This window comes from Anas acuta, chromosome 19 (genome assembly GCF_963932015.1).
Source record: "Anas acuta chromosome 19, bAnaAcu1.1, whole genome shotgun sequence".
Taxonomy (NCBI): domain Eukaryota; kingdom Metazoa; phylum Chordata; class Aves; order Anseriformes; family Anatidae; genus Anas; species Anas acuta.
Genome location: NC_088997.1, coordinates 6,773,285 through 6,795,434, shown reverse-complemented (window position 1 = coordinate 6,795,434; position 22,150 = coordinate 6,773,285). Strand labels below are relative to the sequence as shown.

At 41.5% G+C, this 22,150-nt stretch overlaps 1 protein-coding gene across 2 annotated transcripts; it reads left to right on the top strand.

Moving 5' to 3' along the window:
* The first annotated feature begins 227 nt into the window (after nt 1-227).
* TAF15 (TATA-box binding protein associated factor 15) lies at nt 228-20,421 on the top strand. 2 transcript variants are annotated; one of them, XM_068655762.1, is made up of 16 exons: nt 228-357; nt 2,831-2,867; nt 3,988-4,036; nt 4,242-4,332; nt 4,412-4,529; nt 6,875-7,158; nt 7,993-8,107; nt 14,528-14,562; nt 15,162-15,215; nt 15,758-15,867; nt 16,416-16,545; nt 17,818-17,907; nt 19,283-19,367; nt 19,454-19,539; nt 19,655-19,757; nt 20,049-20,421. In XM_068655762.1, the coding sequence occupies exons 1-16, from the start codon at nt 348-350 to the stop codon at nt 20,086-20,088; spliced, it is 1,437 nt and encodes a 478-aa protein (XP_068511863.1). In that variant the 5' UTR covers nt 228-347; the 3' UTR covers nt 20,089-20,421. The 2 variants fall into 2 exon arrangements, with proteins under 2 accessions (XP_068511863.1, XP_068511864.1); XM_068655763.1 differs by having other exon boundaries at nt 229-357; nt 15,162-15,194.
* Nucleotides 20,422-22,150: the final 1,729 nt, after the last annotated feature.

Genomic DNA, 22,150 nt, shown 5'->3' with positions numbered 1-22,150 from the left:
CGAGCTGCCTCCCTTTCACTCCCCCACTTTACCTATAGGTTCCTCCAACCCCCCCAAAAACCCCCTCCCAACCCCCTCCCGCCTTCCCCAGCACCGTGCTGGGACGCAGGACCCCCCCTCCCCCCCCCCCACCCCCATCACCCCCCCAACCCCCCCCCATGCACTTGGTACGCTCCCCTCCCTCCTCTCCTCCTCCCCCCCCCCTCGGGTGGGAGTGGCCGCGCGCTGCCATTGGCTGCCGGGCCCCGCAGTCCGCGCGAGCTGCGGGGGCCTCAGTGCGCGCGCGGCCGGCGCGGCGCTCGGTCACTGCCCCCCCCCCTCCTCCCGCTGCCGCCGCCGCCGCCGCCATGGCCTCGGGTGGGTGCCGCGGGGCAAGCGCGGGGGGGGCGGGGCCTGAGCCTCCCGGGAGGGAGGGGGGAGAAAATGAGGAGGGGGGGGGGGAGGGAGAGGGAGCCGCGGGGTGAGGGAGGGGGTGGGGGGGGGAGGGGGGGATGCGGGAGGGGCCACGCCCCCCTGATGGCGCCCGCTGGCCACGCCCACTAATGAAGGCCACGCCCCCTTTATGGGACGGCCACGCCCACTCCATGGGGGCGGGTCTATGTGGACACGCCCCCTTTTCTCACAGGGCGGGGCATGTGGTGGCCACGCCCCCTTTTCCCAATGGGGGCGGGGCTCTTCGAGGCCACGCCCCCTTTCTGCCAGGGGCGGGGGAGTGAGGGGTGAGTGGCTTCCAGCCCCCCTCCGAGCCTGCCCCCCCCCTCACCAATTTTGACCCCCTCCCCCACCAATTACCGTGTTTTAATTGGGATGTGGCCCCAGGGCTGTGTGAGGAGGGGCTCTGCCATGCCCCTCCCTCCTTCCCAGCACCTTTCTCTCTGAACTTTGGCTGCTTTCAGGGAAAATGCCCCTGGATCTGTCATTTTCCAGCAAAAAATGCGGTTTGCAGAGCTGCTGCGAGGTTCCTGACCCCCAGAGCCCACCAGGATGAACCCCTCAGGAGGGCAGGGAGCGCTCTGAGAAAGGCTGCTTGGCACGCACAAAAATGCATAAATAGAGGAAATTCCTCCGCTTCTATGCATTCATATTTTACAGGCTCCTTATCTGGTGGCTTTCAGTCTCCTTCCAAAACGCTGTGTTTTGGCACAAGTTGGTGAGGGAGAAGCTGCGGGGATGAACTGCACTGCTGTAGATCGGAGGAAGTTACATCCTTCCTCAGGAATTCTTCCTGAGATGACCCCTTGTGTTCTTTGCTTTAATTAGCACCATTAATGGCATATAAATTTTAAGTGAGGCATTTTTAAATGCTGCAACCTGTTTAATGGGAAGCTTTGTTATCGTTCAAATGGAAATAACAAAAAATTTCTGACCTGCCCTGTACACGTGTGAGTAGGCACTGGCAGGAGTGGGGTTATGAGCAGGGGAGGGAGGTACACTGAGCAGGTTTGGGGCGATTTGGTGTGTGCTTTGGTTGCAGAATGGTTGTAGCTGTTTGTGTATGGCTTATGGCATTCATCCTGAACTGGAATTCATCCTCAGCTTCAGCTTTTTAGGCAATTCCAGGTGTCGTGGTTAGATATAGGGAAAGAGAGAGGGGAAAGACTAAAACCAGGAGTTCTTGGTATCCGTTCTTAGACTGTGGTACCCCAATGTTTGTACCGCTTCTTGGGGTGATTCAGAAGGACCAGGAGCATCCCGAGGCTGTTTCCAGACTGACAGTACTGGCAGAGAGAACCCGGTGCTGGGTTTTGACCAGAAGATGGAAACTTCGAGCGTAAAGGTCAGGATTTGAGGCACCTGCACAGAGCAGCGAGGCCAGCAGAGGCCGTGTGGCTGGGAGGCCGTGGCCATGAAGTGCTGGAGCCCGCTCTGGAGATCTGCACCCAAAGGGCCTGAAGGTGGTGGAGCAAAGCATGCGGGTGCTGCGGCCCCACTCCTGGCACGTGTGGCCAGCTGGGGAGACAGTCTGTAGGGCTTGGTGCTTCCCTTGGTGCTGAGACAGCTCTTAGTACTCAGAAATTTGAATTTTTACAGAAGCCAGGGAATCCGTCTTTCTGCCATTAACAAGACAAAATGTAAGCTAAATCAATAAAGACAAAGCAGCATATTTAGGAACTGAGTTCCCGCTTAGGTACTAGTTTGTGTGTTTGTTTTTGTGACATTGATAGCTTTTACAGGTTAGACGCCATACTTCAAATCAGTTTCAGTGATTTTTCTTTTTTCTTACTTGAAATTGTATTCTGAAATCCATATTCTTCCAGTGTGTTTGTCTTTCAAGAATCAATTTCCATGATATCTGATGTTTAGATTAATTGGCAATAACCTCCGTAATACCTGTCTGGACAAGCTGTATGTAAATGAATTAATTCTTGCGTGGTTGGGGCTATCAGCAAGGGAAATGTCATCTCCAGATTCTGTCTCTGTGCTAGGCAGAGCTTTTGTAGGGTGCCTTCAATGGGGTGGGCCTGGCCTACTTAGCTTTGCTTGATTAATTAAGCAGCTGCATTCTGAGCCTTGCTGATGGGACTGTATTCAGTAGCCATTAGAGGGGGTTGTGCAGTCCTGAATCTGAGGATGCACCACGAAAATGGAATCCAGATGCTTCACAGAGAGAAGTTCAAAGCATTTGTACCCCCCCACGCTGTGCTCCCCTTCTCCCCATCAGGATTTCTCATCTGCTGGCAAGAAGCAGCTCTCAGATTCTGCTGGGAAAGTACCTGCGTTGTCTAGTGTCTACACCTTCCTTCCTCTCCCCCAAATTCTTCCTTTTATATTAAGTAGAGGAATAAAGTATTAATTGGAAGTTCTCAACATGTCTTACTTCTTCTTCTAGATTCGGGAAGTTACAGTCAGTCCGGGGGCCAGCAGAGGTATGGTATTTTTGTTTGTTTCTTTCTCTTGGCAATTAAATGTGCAAAATAAAGGCAATTTAGGATTCCCAGCAAGGCGTTTGAATCTTGGAGTGTGATACAGTGTTGGTAACATTTTTGACAGGACCAGTTGTAGAAAGCTTGTAGCCTTGGGCCTTTATTAAGAATCCTTATAAAACAGAGAAAAGTTGATGTTCCTGAAGGGAAGCAAACAAGGAGGGTTGAAATGGAAGGCTATCTTTTAATAAGAAGAACTTTTGAAATGTCATGGATATAGAGAAATATTTTCATACGTCTGCCTTAAGCTGCTCACTGAGATATTAGTCAAAGTTTATACAAGCATAAAGGTGATGGCCACATTAATATTTGACTTGCCCAGTAGAGGGACTTTTTTTATATAAAAAACAAAACAAAAACAAACAAACAAACTTTGAAAACTGTTCATAATAGTGTAATTTAAAAGCCATTTAAAAATAACTGTAAGATTTTTGGGGTGAGGTTGTATTTTAATCAGTAAAAGAGAAGTGTTCTTACAGAAGCATGAGATTCATGGATAATACTGACTGTGCTAAGGAAAGTGATCGGGTTCTGTGCATCTGGCAGTATGTGAGTTTGAGCTTATATCTGAGTTTGATGTGAGTTTCAGCACATGATTCTTCTGTAAGTTCATGAAACCTTAAAGTGGCAGAATAATGAGTAAGTATAATCGAAAGCTAGTGCGGTTTTTGGTGGTGGTGATGTCAAATTGTCCAGCAAACACCAAACTGACAGCAATTGACTGAAATAAAATTAACTTTATGAGAATGTACGGAAAAAGTTAAAATGCCATGGGTATGTATGATACAATTTTCTGTCATTCATAAGAACCTATCAAATTGTAGTAAGCCCAACCTTCAAGTACTTTAAATTTACACTTGAAACACAGCAGAAATTAAAATAAGCGCTTATAGCTCTGCCAATTAGCTGTGGCAACCATACCGATGCTTTTCTAATATGCCTACAGCTGCAGGACTCAGATGAAACACCTATTTTCAAAATGAAAAGAAACTTAAAATAACACCCAAAGTGCCTTCATTTTCCAGTGCTGTAAAAGCTTACTAGCTGTGTTTTTCTCTTCCAGCTATTCCTCCTATGGCAATCAGGGCAGTCAAAGTTACGGACAAACACAGGTAAGTTGAGAAAAGTCATTGTGTCTTTCAAAGCAGATGTTTGAGTAAAATAAAAAATAAAAATTTGTTCCTGGCTGGCCATGTCAGGGCTGGTAAGAAATGTTCTCAGTTTGTGCTTGTTGTTTGCAGTCGTGTCTAGCAAAGAAAAACTGCAATTACCTGCTGTGGAATTTGCACTTATTTGAATACGTTATTTAAATTACAGGGATATTCTGGTTATGGGCAGAGTGGAGACAATTCCTCCTATGGACAGAACTATGGAAACTATCATGGGAACTATGGACAAAATCAAACAGGTTTGGCTAGCTTGTTACATTCATTGGCGGTAATTAAAAGGTGAATATTTGCTGAAAATTTTTTTTCCTTGATTTTCAGGTTATGGACAAGATTCCCAGGGGTATGATGATGAATCCGGTTATGATAATCAGAATCAGAGCTCGTACAACCAGCAGTCTTACAGCAGTCAGGGACAGCAGAAGGGGTCATCCAGAGGGTAAGGAAGCTTAAGCAATATTTGCTTAAACTACTGGCTAATAGTTGTACGTTCTTAACTAGAGCTATAAGAAGTTTTCACAGTTGCTAAAATAAAAAGCAAACAACAGAACAACCAACAAACATCTGAAAATTCCCACTTTATAATGAGCAGAAGTGGGATTGCTGCACTCAGTTCAGTACTTTACACAATTACAATTGTATTTTATTTCTTAAATGATATACTCAAATCAGTTTCAGTGGGATTAATAATACAGCTCTGAAAATATCCTGGAAAACACATTCCAGCTTCCCATAATGAGTTAAAAGGCCACTTGGTGCTAGAATACCTTTATTGTGTAATTTGCAAGCTCCATGTTTATACTCTAAGGTTACGTCTTACAGTAGTTCTTTAATGAGGCTCAAGTGGCCTATTAAAATACCCTGTACACACTAAAGCTCATTCCTGTGTTCATGGTCCAAAAATTCTTACTTTGTTTTGCAAGGTTTATATAACAATCCGGACTTCAGCAAACCAGTACTTGGTTTCTGGTTTTGTAGTTGTTATTGCCAAACATCTTAATATAAACAAGCACGATTTTAATCTGAACTGTAGGTGATGTCACTCAGAGTAGAGCGTCCTTTGCACATCTCAAAGGAAGGCAGGTACATGGTTAAGTTTTGGTTATCTTTGCTTTGTTTTCTGAGAATTTTTAAGAGTTGTACAAACATACACAAGACTAGGCAATAACGTGGTTTTTAGCTCTGTAGGACATCCGGTGGAAAAACACTGCAGTAGGGCGTAGATTCTCCAAAACAGTTGGTGTTGACCAGGAAAATTAACATAGAAATCGGAGGGAAACTGTTTTATGTATGGTTGTAACAAATAAGGAGAAACTGGGATGGTAAAAATGATAGCTTTGGAGAGGATGATCACAAAATTGTAGGATTTTGTGATCATCGTTCCTGAGAGAGGGGAGGAAGGAAAAATTGCAAATAGTGGAGGCTCTCAGTGATGGCTTCTGTTGTTGGTGATGGTGAAAAAGCTAAAGTAGATCTGTCTTTTTTTGAAATTAAGATATAAGCAAAGTTTTAGCAATCTCTTTGTTACTGGGATTAGTGACGTTGAAGGTAAAATCTAGGCTAGAACTGGGAGAGAGCAGGTTACACGAGTATTTAGTTACATGAGATAGTTTGAGATTGGTTGGTGTGAATGCATTTCATCTTAGAGTTCTTTGAAAAGCTGCTGGAAACTTCCTGTAGGCTTTTAGCTTTTTGTTTGGTTGGTTTTCTGAGGCATTTTGGGGAGGAGATAAGATTGATAAAGACTTGAGAATGACAGATGTGCTGCCTCATTTTTTGAAAAAGGGTGAGAGAAGGGAGGAGGAAGAGAAGAAAGGGTGACAGGTCAGTGATTAATTTCAGTTACTGGAAAGGTAATACAGTTAAGCTGCAACGAAGCACCTGGGGGAAAACAAAAAGATGAGTAACAGTCAGTGTTCCATGGATACAATTTATTTCTCATAAATTTATGCAATCTATTGCTATGACAGTGTAGCCTAACTGGAACAATAATTGCCTTGCATATCTAGTTTTTCAAAATACTTTTGCTTCTACCTTGCATGCTGAATTAGGAAGTAGCCTAGGGACATGTGGTGTAGGTGAGGTTTTCTTGTGGTCACTGTAAAGTTGATTAAATAACATAGAGAAGAGTTATTGATGACTCCCTCTTAGAACTTCGAGGCACGTTGGGTTATAATATCCAAGAGGTCAATTGTTTCTGGTAAAAGCTGGTGGGATAATATATACAGATGGCACTAAAATGGGAAGAACTGCAAGTTTGTTAGAGGACATCACTACAGTTAGAATAAGTTCTTGGCAAAATGGTAGAACACCAGAAGATAGGGTGCAGTTCAGTAATGCAAAGTTTTGAGGGCTTTTTGTAGGCTGGAAGTAGCAGCTGCACAATACAGCGTGAGCAGCCTGTGTCTTCCCTACTGCTCTGTTGGAAAGGATTTGGTGTTCTGTGGGTCATGGGCTTTGCATCAGCTGTTGTCATGCGACTGGGGAGCCAACCTTGTACTGGAACATGTAAAGGGAGCACTGCTGTTAAGTTTCATGTGCAGTGGAAATTGAGGACGTCTTGAAAGTGATAGTAATACATGCTTTTCTCTCTTGGTTTTACTGGAAGCCAGGTACATCCCAACAGAGATGAACCATATAGTATTTTCATTTCAATATGCCAGTAATGATTCGGAAGGTAACCACGACTAGGAATTTTTTAGCAATGTTATGTGTTTTCAGCCGTTACTTTGCTCTCTATTCTGTGAACATTTAGCTATTAATACACATTCTGTTTATTTTAAGTGGAAGAGGCTCTTATGAACAAAAGTCAAACTATGGTCAGCACCAAAGCTCTTATGACCAGCAGTCAAGCTATGGACAAAACCAAGACTCTTATGACCAGCAGTCAAGCTCATACGACCAGCAGTCGGGCTATGGCCACCAGGGTTCATACGACCAGCAGTCGGGGTATGGCCACCAGAGCTCATATGACCAAAAGTCAGGCTATAACCAGCACCAAAGCTCATATGGCCACTCCCAGCAATCCTACCAGTCTCAGAAGGGAAGCTATAGCCACAACAGCCAAGGTAAAATTCAGAGGTTGAATTCAATATTGGCTAGTAAAATTGAACAGAAACACTGTGAAATTGTCTGCGGAAGAAAATCCAACTGATAACTTGATGAATAGTGAAAAGCTCTTTTTTCCATGTTGGTATTCTTGGGGAATGTTCTGTTTGTTAAGACTTTCAAAATGTTATGTGGAGATGAAAAGCTTCTGGGGCCCTGAAAGTGTTGTGGTTGCATTTGTTGGAGGCATCCTTGCAGAGTTCACGTCTCTTGAGTTCTAAAGCTCTAGGTGAAATTTTCTTATAAATTATTTTGCACCTTTTTCTTGTGTGAAGATGACATGTCTTGATCAGTCATGACAAGCTTTTCTACCTCACATTCCAGCTTTATGCTGTATTGGTGAATTCTGAGATAGACAGAAATGAGAATTGTAAGACTGACCTTTTTTCTGCAAAATCTTGACACAAGCAGCTGGGCCCACACTCATCCTTGTTCTGCCTTCAGTGGTTTCTTTTGCAAACTAGGAAGGCGAAGTGGAAGTATAATGAAAAGTGTATTTTAGACAATATGTGTTAAAAATTTGGAAAATGTAGTAGTGACATGAAAATTAAAATAGACGGTGTTTGCTTTTTGAGATAATGTGTGGTGCTGGAAGCCAAGGAATGTAACTGGAGCAAAATCAGACTTTGCTCCATTACTCCCTGGAGTAGATAATGGAAGTGGGATATTTAGAAATTGCCACTTATATCTAGAAAGTGTCAGACTTAAGGAAAACAAATTGTAGGGCAGGAATTTTGTAGGGCTGCCATTTGCACTGCAACTTACTCATGTTTTGTCTTTTTGTTCCCCTTCAGATGATCGTCGTGAAAAGAGTAGGTATGGAGAAGATAATAGAGGATATGGCGGGTCACAGGGAGGAGGTAGAGGGGGCTATGACATGGATGGAAGAGGTCATATGTCTGGATATAGGTAAGTAATCTCATTTCAGTGCCTGCAGTTCTTTACCCTTCTATCTTATTATTTAGCTGTTTTTTAAATTTTATTATTATTCCTAACTTGATTTAGATTTCCAAAAATGGAAGGTAGTTGGTTTCTAAAGCTAAGCCTTCCTGCACTGCGCAGAAATGCATTTTGCCCGAGAAAAGCATTTACATTCAGACAGATTGAGACCAAAGTATTTGATTTTTATGACACATAGCTATATGTTATATTACATTAGTTGCAATAAAAGAACTGCCAGAACCCATCACTTGAAATAGGATATTTAAAACCTATGATATTCTTTTTTTAAATATTGAGAAAACCAGCAGACAGGGTTTGAGACGGTTTTATAAAATTCATAGCTAAAGCAGCTAACCTTTCGGCAGGGAGGTATTTTGACTTTATGGTGACAAATCATTACAGTAAGGTTAGATAATTATCTTTCTGCTTCCTAAATATTTTTTTAATCAAAAGTTTATCTTTTGATTTACTCTAGTAACATTGCTTCTTCTTTACTTTTTTTTTTCAGTTCTAAACTTTAATTAAAACACAGCTTTTTTTATTGGTTTAGCTGTCAGTATAAACCCATTTATTTTAGGTGAATTTTTAATGCTTACATTTCTGTTTCCCCGTCTGCCATTGACCTAGGCCCTGCCCTGTAAAGAAGATTTATGCACATACTAAATTTTGTGCTTGTAGACTTTTTTTCACTCGTAGGTCTGAGAGACTGGAACCTTTGTTTTAATCCTATTGAATTAGGACAAATTATATGGCTATTTCTTAAAATGTAGCCAATTGTGACAGTTAATTATGTACCTCCGTGTTATGGCTGTGGGATGCAGAGTGTTCATTCATACAAAGGAAGAATTTTGAGGCTTCCAGTGAGCTTTGCAGCGTTGCTTGCCAACATCACTTTCCCTTTAGCAGACTGCACAATTCTGGGTTATTGCATAAACTCCAGATAAAGCACATTAAGTATACAGTGCCATTCATGTGAGCTGATCTAATTAAAATAAAGTAATCCAACAGCATGTTAAGACTAAATTACTTTAAAAAATACTTATTTTTAAACCACATTTAAAGTTTGCTTTCTCCTAAGGTTGTCCCAGATGGTACTTCATGGTTTGCTATTTGGATTACGTAGGTGGACCATTACCTCTTTTAATTAGACATGGTAGCAGTTACTTATATAAAAACACAGCAATTTTTAATATTAATGTAAACTTAACTAGCTAAATAATTTCTAAGTTCATTTACAGTTAAACCTGAACATTTGTTTTTAAACCATGGATGAGGTCTTTTCATATCCCTATGCCCTTTCCAATAGGAGAAATAAATGTGAGCTTCAAAAAACGTTTGGTAGGCTTGATCACTTTGAAACAAACCTCTGTCTGTGCAAGACAAAAATAAGATAAATTAATGTCTGTGAAAATAAAGCCTCTTACCGTATTTTTCCAAAATGAAAGAAAATTGTTGTTCACGCGTCCCTGTGGATAATAGTACATCACTGGACTTGAAAGCCCAAAGAAGGAAAAGAGTGAAGATGTGAATGGAGAGATGGGGGAATCTCAGTGGAAGTGGGAAGACGTTAGGGATGTTTATTGTGAAGTCTTTCTGCTTCTGTTAAACGACGCAGTCTTTAATGCCATTTGCATTGAATTTTTTTATGAAACTAAAGGACTGTCAGTGTTTTTTCAGTCTTTTTGCACAATTGTAATTGGGGATTCTGCTTTTAACAAATGTATTTTACATAAGTCATATGCTTATTGGAAAAGGGTAAAAGGTTAAATTATATAGCAAGCTGTGGTCGAGGGGAAGCTAAGATCGGGTAAGAAATCGTGTTTGGTCCTGTGAAAATGTGGAGTTTCAGGGCAGTTTTTTGGTTTTGTTTCTTTGGGTTTTGTTTTTTTTTTTTTCCTAAGGACAGCTTGTATAGGAATGTCAATTCTAACTCCAAGAACTTCATTTTTTTTTTTTTAATTTTGATTGTATTTTAATGTTTAAATTGTGGAAATTCCATAGCCATTAGGAAATATCTATCTAACAATCTCATCTACAGAGATGTTTGCACTGTTGTTGTAAAATAGGCTTTTATTTTTATGATTAGAAACTAATGTGTAAACGAGTACTGTCAACACACAAAATCGATATTTCTAAATCACCTAAACAGACTTCTCAAATGATATAGTGCTTGGTTTTGATTTTTTTCATTTCTTGTTCCTGGACTTTATGAAAAAGACTAATAGCTGATTTGAGATCTTAGCAGATGAATCTCTTTTGTGCCAGCTAGCAATAAAAATCGTCTTCCCTTGTGATGAAAAGCAGGGGAAACTTGCTGCAGCTTGTTCATCAGTAAGCGATACCCAGTCACTGGTGTTCTCACAGCTGTATTGCCTAATTTAGTCTGTGGTGCTGGGCAATGAACGCATCCTGTTCACAGGCATTTGGTTGCTGGCATGTTGCTGTCCTGCACTAGTAAAATCAGAGACTTTGGCCACTGGTTGGACATTTGTTTTATTGCAGGATTCTTGCCAGCTCCAGTGGCCCGTAGACGCTTACCCTGTGTACCCCTCAGAGAGTCTGGCAGTGCAAAAAATTCTGGAGGATTTGGGGTAAAATCAAATTAGCATTTTTAAATGTTGAGAGCTCACATTTCTATGCCTTTATCAAGCCTTTATCAAATATTTTAAAACATATTTGGTAAAGTTAAGGTGTGAATCATTATTCTGAAAACTAGAATGACCTGCATGCACACTGTAGCGAACGCTTTCCACACTCATTTTTCTTCTGTGCCTGTTCAAAGTCATGCGGCACTGAGAAGAATATCTTGAGAAATTGCTTTGCAGTTTCCCTAGCTGATATGATGATAGAGAATAATTATTTTCATATGTCAGCTGTTCACTTTTTAATCTTAGTAACTGGGGGTTTCAAAAGTATTCTTCAGATTTTTTGAATGATCTTAAATTACATCTTTTGGGAATCTAGTACTCGATTTTTCTGCCCTTTCATTTTGAAGCTTTGAAAATTGATGATCTCAAAAAGTCACATTTTTGGCTAAGAAACAAAATAATTTTCTTTAACCCGTAATAGAAGAGGCTCCTCTTTGAGTTGTTAGGGTTAGAAAGCGGTTACACCAGGTTGTTCCCTTGTAGAGCAAGTCTTTTTCTTCTTCTTCTTAGTCCTCATCTAAAAAATGAAGAATTAATTGCTAATTGTGGTTATGGGACTGAATTGTTTTGATTAAGCATGCAAGTGGGAAATCCAGTAGCAATACAAAGCAAGGCTGTTCTCTCCCACCTCAGAAGAGCCATTCAGCCAGTCGAGTACCCGTACCCACGCAAGCGCCCTTCTGTTAGAGTCTGGACCAAACGGGAGAAGCTTTGCCATTGAATTTGCTCGTGAATTTGTTAGTGAAATTACATTGGTGCAGTTTCAAAAAGAATTTTGATGACCACATCCTGGGGTATGGCTAACTTTGCTCAACGCAGATTTTGTTCTTTTCCAGATCTGCACTATAAACAGGAATTACTTACGCAGCTTAATTGCTATATTAGCCATTCCGAGTGGGAGTTAGCTTACTGCGGTATCAAGAAACTCCAGCATAACGCACAAGGTTTTTACAACGGGGTGGTTTGTGTTCAAATCAATGTTTAACTTGTAAGAGGCTAAGCTCAAGCACATATAGGCTTTGGGGAAACATGAGCAGAGGCAATAAATACAGGCAGCAGAAAAAGCCATCTGCCGGTGACTTCACAAGGAGTACTCTAAGCATTCCTTTCTTGTTTGCAAAATCACATCCTTACATGTAACTCCCACACACTTGATGAGGCATAGATACACGTCAGAGGCGAAAATTTGGTTCCTGAATTGTTAGTGCTGCTGCTGCCAATATCCGATCACTTCTGTGTATCATTTGTCTGCGTAGCGTTGAGCTTTCCATGTAACCGAGCCTGTAATTTGAATTGCTCCCAGCTGAGGTAAGCAGTGTTCAGGTGAACTGCGTTTACACTCAAGTAGATGATGTTTAGATGTGTGACCAAGTATGGAAGAGCAGCTGATAATATTTTTCATAGCAGTAAGTTTTACCACCGTGAATGGTGTCACGTACGCTCTCTGGCTGCTCCAGTTCTCTTCTGTTTTACCTTTGGTGGTGGTCTTGCTGAGTCTTAGCAACTTGTTTGTGATCCTAACGTTGGGTGCTAAAACCCCAAACTGCATCTGGTCAGTCATATGTTTGATCTGTGTGCCAGACTGATGAAGCAAGAGACTGTGAAATGCTGAAATTAAATGTTCCACATCTTCTGGAAGTGGCTCGGTTCCTGACACTGAGGCTTATGCTTCAGGTCTCGGAGAGGGGAAGATGTGAGGCTGCCTATCAGCTCATCTGTTTGATTTCAGTTCCTGCAGCAGGTCTGCACGCCTCCTGAGGCTCTTAGGAAGCTTTGCCCTGCACTCCCATGTGTGTAACACACTGCAGCCTTGTTATAAAGTGCACGTGGGCAGGGACTCCGAAGTGGAGGAAGGCACTCACCCGTCAGTGAGGGTATCTGCTGCTGAACGGCTGCAGATTTTGGTTGGGTCGGTCGTGGGAGACTGAGCAGGAGATAACGTGCTGAAGCACATGTGGGCAAAAACGTATTTCTACAGCCTTTAATTAAAAAACAGTAATTGAAAAGCATTGGATTGCACTAACACTTGCAATCCAAGGCACAGAATATATATTGCAAAGTTAAATGAGGCTTTAGGCTACGACTGCCTGTGCATTGTATATATCCAGCTCCATCGCTTCTGAGTCATGGTGCACACGTCTTACCTCAGCATCTGAAGTAAAATCCTCACGTCCTGTAACATTTTGGCTGTATTGGTCATGGGCTTTCTCCATGTTTTTAGATTGTTGGGTTTTGTTTTTAAAATTAATGTCTGTGCTGCTGTATACTTTCAAAACAAAACATACGTGTGCTGGATAATGCTGTCCCAGTGAATTGGGACCATAATCAAGGGCTTGAAAGCTTTGATATCGTTTCTATGGTTGACGTATTGACTGTTGAGTCTTATTTCTGTGTTTAAAATTTTAGAAAAGCAGGTGTCCTACTGAAAATTGTTGGGTTATAATGACATTTTCTTTAACTGAACTGAACTGGAGGTGGCAGAAGACACAACAAGGCAATTTAGCATTTAGATTTTTTCTGTGGAGTATAAATTACAAAATGGCAGCAGAAATTCAGTTTTATTTCATTGCCTTTTGCTGGGATACCCATGTCCTGTGTCAGGACACCCGAGAGCTGGCAGATGGAATTAAAACCTGGAGCATCTTCTAGCTGTCAAGCTCGTTGCTGGAGATGCTGCTCATACCCATGCGTTACTTCCAGAACAAAATTCCTGGGGCTTGAAGACAGCCCCCTGCCTCGGGGTTTGAGCTTGGGCTGGCTTTATTGTAGTGTCTGAGCATGAAAGCTGCCAGGGCTGGTGGCAGGTGAACCTGCCCAATTTTTGGCTGGCAGCTGTGTCTTCCACACAGGGGAGGGCAGGCAGCTGTGCGAGGCGGTCTTTGTGACACTTGCTTATTGACTTTCCAAAAAAATCCAGTGGTTGTATTTTTCCTGAAGGCTTTGAATATCAATTGCATTGTATTCATAGCACGGATGCAATTAAAATCGCTGTTGTGAAAGTTCCTACCTGCGCAAATATTTACATCTTAAAGAGCGAGGGTTTATTTTCATGCACATAATCGGAGGCGTAACATCCTGTTCCAGCTCCCCCTCCTAACCTTTGAAAATTGATGTGTCTAATCTCTTAACTTGGTCTACGTTTTGTGCCGCAGGTTGCAGAATGAATGAATTAAAACTTGACGGCCTCTGCTTTTGAAGCTCACATGCACACACCTCTGTAATGGGCTAATCGTGCAGCAGCTCCCCCCAGACCCTTTCTCAGAGAATGGCTGATGCTGCTGATTTGCCCCCAGTATATAAATGCCTAACGATGGAGGTTAATTAACTTTAACTCTTCTCATTTCTAGGAAAGTATAAAGTACTAATTATTCCAAAGCAGCAATTACACCTACAATTAAAGCCCATTAACATTCATGAAAATAACGATTCCCTTTTAAAACCCAGTTCTTAATAGCAGTCATTTTGGTTTAGGGGATGGGAGGAAGTATTGAAACAAAGATACCTGTGTGGGCTAGTTTAAATGACTCTTAAGGACACTTCTCCAGTGCAGCACCCTGTGAGATTATTCTCTTTCGTGTATTTTAATCCTTGAACATGAATGATTAGTGAGGAGAACACAGGGAGGGTGCTTTAGCAGAGAGTAACTCTCAACTTGTGATCAGTTAACTGTAGTTTGAGCCTTGGGCTCAGCGCTTAGAGACTTAAGGAAGAAATCATTTCTTCAATTTTTCCTCTGCAGTGGTGGTGACCGTGGTGGCTTCAAAAATTATGGTGGTAAGTGCCGAGTATCCAAAAATGTTTCAGTGGAAATTCTTTATAAATCTAAAAGCCACCAATATCTTGTTACTATCTCGTAGAAGCATTGTAGAGTTTTGGTGAGGCTGGTGTGTTCATGAGTTTTAATAGCCAAACCTTTAGCAGTAAGGTGGATTTCTACTTTGTCCAATTGCATGAAAGAATTTGTGGAGGCGGTGATGTTCACCGGATTTTTTTTTCTTTTTCTTTTTTTCATTTTATTTTGTTGTTGTTGTCGTAACAAATGCTTCTTAGAAAGGTCCTAGAGGGGGAAAAAACACCTTGGTAAACTGCTTGGTGGTCTGATAACCAGCATTTGCAAGATAACACCAGCATAGCATCAGTGTGGCAACTGCTACATGCTGCAAGTTAAAGAACACAGTAACGTCCTACAGACACCCTCTGTTGAACGTTTTAATCTTAATATTCTCTAAATCTCTGGTTAATGTTTTAGATCTTAGATGCATTGCATACATACTTGAAATATTTTCTTGTCTTTAAAAAGAGTCACTTGAAAATGTTTTGCTAAAAATAGTCTTTCTTTTTTTTTTCTTTTTTTGTTTTAACCCGTTTCATAGGTCAGAGGGATTATGGACAGAGATCAGATGCTGGTAAGAAAGCAAGCAGTGGCTGTGAGTGGATTTTTGCTCTTAGGTCATTGCTTTTAAAATGTATGTCTAGAGACACAGATGGGGCTGTGATTCCCATGGTTGACAAACAATTTAGCTAAAGCTTGTCTTAAAATAGATTCCTTTTATTACAGCGCATGTGAATCTGTGGATGTTTTTTGTTGCAGCAAGTAGGGATTTGCTGCTGAACTTTGAATTGGGTTGAGCCAAACAAGTGCTTTTTGCTGCTGTAACATTTCTGCTAAACTTTATTATTGAAAGCATACGCTTCCCTGGTGGGTTCGGATGTCCCAGCTGCATGGACAAGCTGAGTGGGTGGCAAACAGCTGCTCAGCTGTTGAACATATTTGGGCTGATGTACTGCAGCGCCTGAGGGTGCTGTGCAGGCCTTTTTGGAGTTGGACATTAACCTCACAATCATGCTTTCTGCTCATCTTTTATCTCGCACAAGTTGTGTTTGGGATTTAAGGGACAATTACTGGGTGGTGTGGATCTAAGCTTAAAATGTTAAAGGTGAATGGTAAATGTAGCTTATTTTTTGATAGATACAGAGTCTGACAACTCTGACAACAACACTATCTTCGTGCAAGGACTTGGAGAAGATGTTTCAACAGACCAAGTGGCAGACTATTTCAAACAAATAGGTATTATAAAGGTATGTGAAATGGGAAATCATTAGTAAGAGGGAAGAGAGCTCATGGAGCTAGTGTATTGGAGATGTACTGGTATCATTTGAGGCAGATGCTTGCTCTGACTCCCTGGGAGTTATGAATAAAATAATATCTTTATCTGGGTTCCCAGATGACAGCTCATTTGAAAAAAGCTGCTGGTGCTGCCAGCTTACTTAGTGACATTTAGATTGCTTCGTGTCTCTTTCAGTTTTTCAGTCTTTATAACCCTTAACACCCTATCCATTATGCATCCTGCTCCTTCAGTGAGTATGCTTCAGCCTATGGCTCTTCCTTCTGTTTCTGCAGTTCTAAATGAGGGCTTCCTGCACTTGACCTCAATTTTTGTAAAAACGGGGCCCATCATTATTTCATGGAGAACAGTCAGTCAGTATCCCTCGGTCAAAAGCATTTGGTTCTCAAAGCTAGCTCCAAGAGGATATTCTGTCTAATGAGAGTTACCCGTTACAGTTTATGCTCTGAACTGACTTTACCAGTATTTCTCCTTTGCCAAATATACGACCTTTCTTTTCAGACCAACAAAAAGACTGGCAAACCCATGATAAATCTTTATACAGATAAGGATACCGGCAAACCGAAGGGAGAAGCAACGGTGTCTTTTGATGACCCTCCTTCTGCTAAAGCAGCAATTGACTGGTTTGATGGTGAGTGAGATGAGTTGTGCTTTTTGTGATTCATGAATCTAACAAGCAGTGGAGAAAACAAATCAATAACCTCACGGGGGACGGTATGTTACGTGTTGTTTTCCTAGGGAGAACTATTTTCATGGTGTTTTGTGTGTACTGAATTTCTGTTTTATTCAGTGGCAAAGCAGTTGTGGGTTCAGACCAAAAATGTGTAAAGAAACACTTTAGATTTGCTGCTACACATCAGTCATCCCTGCACAAAGCATGAGTTGGTGTTCATGTCATTCAGGAGAGCGTAACTTCTTGTTCAGTCCTATAGAGCTGTAATCTGTAATTAACAGCTGAAAGGATTTCCTACGGTGTTAGTATTGATATTATTAGTGATGTGTTTAGTGATTAGTGATGCATTTGCAGATTTTGGCAAGGGTTACAGCAATCTTAAGCCAAGTGCTTTGTATACACGCAGTGGAGAACTTTTTTTTTTTAATTATATGTTCAATAGAGGAAGATAGCAGATCGCAGAAATACATTAATATAAAACTCATCAGTCCTGATGCAGAAATTGCAATGATAGTTTTTTTTTTTTTTTTTTTTTTTTTTTGTGGTAGTAAGCTTGAAAAAGGAAAAAAAAGAAGAGCCTGTTCCAGTGACCTTTGTGTGTTCACAGAATTGTAATAACAATGGGCAGCAACAAAAGTGCGTGGTCCGTTTTTGGTGTTAAATAATAATACATAAAAGTCTGCCATGGCGTGCTATTTTGCTAATAAAATACAGTTCATTTTTTGTTTTGGGGGATAGATCAACTATAACTATATTAGATATTCATTCAGCTCTACTTGCTTTGTAATAAACCTTGCATCTATGAAGAACTGAGACCTTGTATTGAAAGAAGTCATGTCTTTCCCTTACTTGGGAGTATTGCATTTTTGTGCTGGGTATTGAATTGTACAAAAGCCTTGTTGCCCTACCTGGGGAAAGAAGTGGACTTGTAATGCACCTACCCATGAAAATAGCAAAAATATTCTTACGTATCTAGTTAAATTGCAAATTGCAGACTGTATTTTAATCGAAAGAAATATCTTTTGATTTATGGAAAAGCTATTAAGTACCCTAGTGTTTGTCATCTCACATTTGGACCAGTGCATTCAAAAGTAAGAGATGACTCCAGACTCCCTGTGTCTTAAAAGGTTTTAATTCAATCTGCATGTGCAAAACACTTCTGTTCTTTTGAACTTATTGCTATTTTGTTGGGACCTCTGTTGATCTTACTCTCACTTTGTCTTTCTACAGGAAAAGAATTCAATGGCAATGTTATCAAGGTTTCTTTTGCAACCAGAAGACCTGAATTCATGAGGGGAGGTGGAGGTGGTGGACGTCGAGGTGAGACTAAAATCTGTAGAATCCTTTCCACGAAATGAGATGCTTTTATAAACCATTTCCAGTTTAAAAAAAAAAAAAAAAAAGTTTGTAGCAGTGATTTGTCAAAGTGTATGGGCCTTTTGGATTCTGGCAATAAGCAATAAGAGTTGAACCAACTTAAGTGAGATCTGTAATCTTCTATGCACAGCACAGAATCTCTGCTTTCCTTCTGAACTGAAAAGTCTCCAGATCATGGCTCAGCATTTATTACAAAGAGATGACAATGACTTTGAGGCTGTACAGGTTCTACAGAGACAGCTGTGAATTAGCAGTGAATGTTTGCTTTGAACAGCACAGTCTTGAGATACTCTGATGCTTGCAGATGGTATTAAGCAGGTTAAATTATTCAGCTGTTACTGACTTAGAGCAGCAGTTGGAGGTCTGACTCCTTTAATTAAATAGACATTAATTTCCCTGATTCTCTACATAATCCAGTTTTATCAGTAGCCTGCTGGATATAAATTACCATTTCACAGGAAGCGTGTTTTGTGTGGCGGCTGTCAACACATTTTAGTTTTAAATCAGACAGTTCTGTAGGCTGATTTAAAAAAAAAAACCTTCAAGAAATTTAGTTGGTATAAAAGTTCTTGGTCTTTTTGATACAGAAAGCAAGAACTGTATTGTCTCTGGGGTTGTGTTCAATGTGTGCTGGCATTAATCCGGGTGGTTGTTTTCTTAAGTTTTTGTTCTGTGACTAAATCAGGCCATCTGTGATTGATATCATACATTGTTAAATCTTTATGACATTTTATTAATGCACATGGTGGTTTTATATTTATCCCCTGGCAATTCAAGCTGATCAAGTTTCCTTTTATTGATGAAAAAGAATTTATAAGAAGTATGTAGTGGAGCAGATTCTTGTGGTCTTCTTCTGGCCACCCTGTGCTACTCTTGCTTCTTATTTTTCCTCATCAGCCTAAATTCTAAGTCTGTCCATGTAAGCATGTGTACCTCAGCTATGCATTAACATTAACCTCAGGATATCAAATGCCATTGAGGTTTGGCGGTGGCTGAAACTTCTGTTCTTTTCCCCGAGCCTTCTAGCTAACTGGTATCTACTAGTCAGTGAAGGATTAAAAAAGTAATTCTTGAAGGCTGAATTCTCCAGTGGTACAATTTTTTGCCGTTGGCCCCACTCTCTGTCCTTTCAGAGTTCCTAGTGTGGCTCGCCTAGTAGGCAATCTGCTATTTACCTATATCACTTACTCTTTCTTCCACGTGGGAAGTCTGTCTGTCACTTGAGTTCTGAAGCCAGGGGCAATCCTTAAAAGATTTTTCTCATGTATAGGTCGTAGGCACTTCCCCTCTTTTATTCTGATTATAATTTTGTCTACAGGTTCACGAGGTGGATATGGAAGAGGTGGGGGCTTCCAGGGTAGAAGTGGGGAACCCAAAAATGGTGATTGGGTTTGTCCTAACCCGTAAGTGTCATTTTAATTGGGCAGTGGTGTTTCATGCCCTCTGAGTTTCTTAGCAGCTAAGTCTGGGAAATCCTTGTCTTTTCTAGGGGCTGTGGTAACATGAACTTCGCTCGCAGGAACTCCTGCAACCAGTGTGGTGAGCCCAGACCAGAAGATTCACGTCCGTCAGGAGGTGTGTGGAAAATCAGTTCAAACTGCTGCATCTCTTCTATAGTATAAAAATTGTTAATGACTTCTTCAGCTTTTTGGGAAACCTGACTGATGTGCCGATTTGCATTTTCCTCCAGATTTTCGTGGGAGAGGTGGCTATGGAGGAGAAAGAGGGTATCGAGGACGTGGTGGCAGAGGCGGTGATCGGGGAGGAGGCTATGGTGGTAAAATGGGAGGAAGGTAAGCAGCCTCTTTGCCCTTGCTTGGTTGTGCAGCATGTGGACTGCAGAAGTGATATGGACTGAAGGAGAAGAGCATTGTGTGTGTGTGCGTGCGCAGCTGTGCTATGAAAATATTAACTACAGATAGGAGCTTTGGGACAAAATAAGTCAGTTTGTCTACTGAGTGTGTTTTGTGAGCGCTGTTGGATAAAGCTATCTAAAAACAACAGAATACACAGCAGTAGGTGTGGAGATGTTTGACTGAAAGGACTATTTGTTATGTCCTTGCAACTTTTTCTTTCCCTTTCAGAAATGATTTCAGAAATGATCAACGCAACAGACCATACTGAAGACCACTGTGAATGTTTTGTTTGTCTTCTTGACCCGTTGGATAGTGAAATTGCCAGAGTTTTGCCTGCCGCTTCACCCATGGCCTCTTCGGATAGTGGAACTGAGTGAAACTAGATTTTTATTTTGGTGGGAGGGACTGGGGCAGTCTGGGAGGATTTTTTTTAAGTGAGACATTAAAATTTAATCTTGATTTCAACCTTCTCCTCTTTTCTTTTTTCCCCCCGTACCTCTTCAACAGGCCCTAAGAAGGAAAAGGATAAACTGTAAAATATTGCCAAAATATGAAGTGTTTTGTAATACAACAATAAATGCTGATTGTTTTATTTGTGAAATCTTACCGTTTCCCAGTTACTTAAGTTGCATGTGCTTCTTTGCAAATTCCCTGCCTTCCTGTGGTCCTGACATACATGTAAGTAGTAAATAGGGACTTATTTGAAATGCCACTGCTTCTTTGACCTAAGCTTTGTGCTGTTGGCAAAAATCTGCAGTTAAGTCAGCGGCAATATCCATGCCCTCTATCCCAGACTTACAGACTTGTCCACTTCTCCTTTCTTATTTCCTTCTGAGGCTGAAGTCCCGTGTTGCCTGCACTTCTGTGATGCATGCTGTGATGTGCCCTGCAGCCTTCTTAAGGAGCAGGCAGATGGCAGTGTGCTCTCGTGCTGCCAGGAGCTCAGCGTGTCCAGGCAGTAACTCCAAAAACAAGGTGGGATGGCTTCAAAAAAAAAAAAAAAGGTACAGCGATACGTAACAAATTACCTTTTAATTGCTGCTTTTGATGTGTGGGTGACAGCAAACGAGTTGTGTGCAGCAGTTTCATCTCAGAGAAAAGATGTGGGCGAGGTCCGGATAGACACATTGCAAGCATTTGGGATTCAGCACTGAAGCCAAGGTTTGAAGAGGCAACGATTCTCATTCCTCCTCACTCCAGGTCACTGCACACGCTGCAGAAGTGGGTTGGTGTGGTGGGAGTCAGTGAGAAGCTGCCACGGTCAGCTTGTGTCCAGCGCTGCCTTTTCAGCACAAGCATTTTGTTGAGAGTGAAAACCTGGTCGTGCAAAATACTACAAATGCAAGTTTTCAGGGGGTGTAGTTAAAATCTAGGTAATTGGGCATACAGCTGCACAATTTCCATGCCCCTCTGACCACGTTTTTCAAAGCTTACAAAGAAATGAAGAAAAATAGCTTGTGTTAACATCTGTAACCCAGCTCCCCAGCGTGGGGGTGCATTCATGGTCATGGTAACAGCTCAAATCAGCCATTACCCCTGGCTGTAGCTGTAATAACTCTGCTGTGCCTTTTTAAGGTTTATCCTGGAAAGCAGGGGTCTGGTCAGACGAGACATTCATCACAAGCTCCGGCCAGCTGGTTCTTAATACAGCAGAGTTTTAAGACACCTGTGTCCTAGTGACATTATGGCTGTCACCTGTGCCCCTCTGGGGAAAGTGATGTGGTTGGAAAAGCCGCTGCTTTTAATACCGGGAACAGTTCTAGCTCCTTCTAGGACCTTCTCAGCCCCCAAGCTTGTTTCTCCCCCAGGCTAAGAGCACTTATGCCTTTAAACAGTCACTGCCCAGCTGGATTACCAAGTAGACCAGTATTCATGTAAGCCCTAGGACTGCTGGAGCTGTCACCACCTTCACAGCTTTCCCAGCCTGGCAGTGATGCTGCAGGGTGTTTGTTTAGGATCTCTTCTGTACTGGGGCAAGGCAACCTGTGTTCTTGCATGCTTTTTAAGACCGTGAAAATAACTTCTTCACCAGCTGTTTTGTCTTACAGAAAACTTGCAAGTCAGGCAGGGAAACGGGGATACTCAGTTGCTGGTACATATGGTTTTCAGTTGCTTTTGGTGTAGAGAGAGTTAAATTAATTTGGAGAAGCCTGGGAAGATAGGTTCTGTAAGAGACATAAACCCAGATGATGGTTTAACCATGTCATGGCCTCCAGCTGTTTCTACAAAATCCTTTATAGCCCTGCAGTTTTTCTCAGCAACTACCTTAAGTTCAGCAGGGTAAGCTTTAATGAGGTTAAAAGAAAAGTAAAAAACTTAAAAGAAAAAAA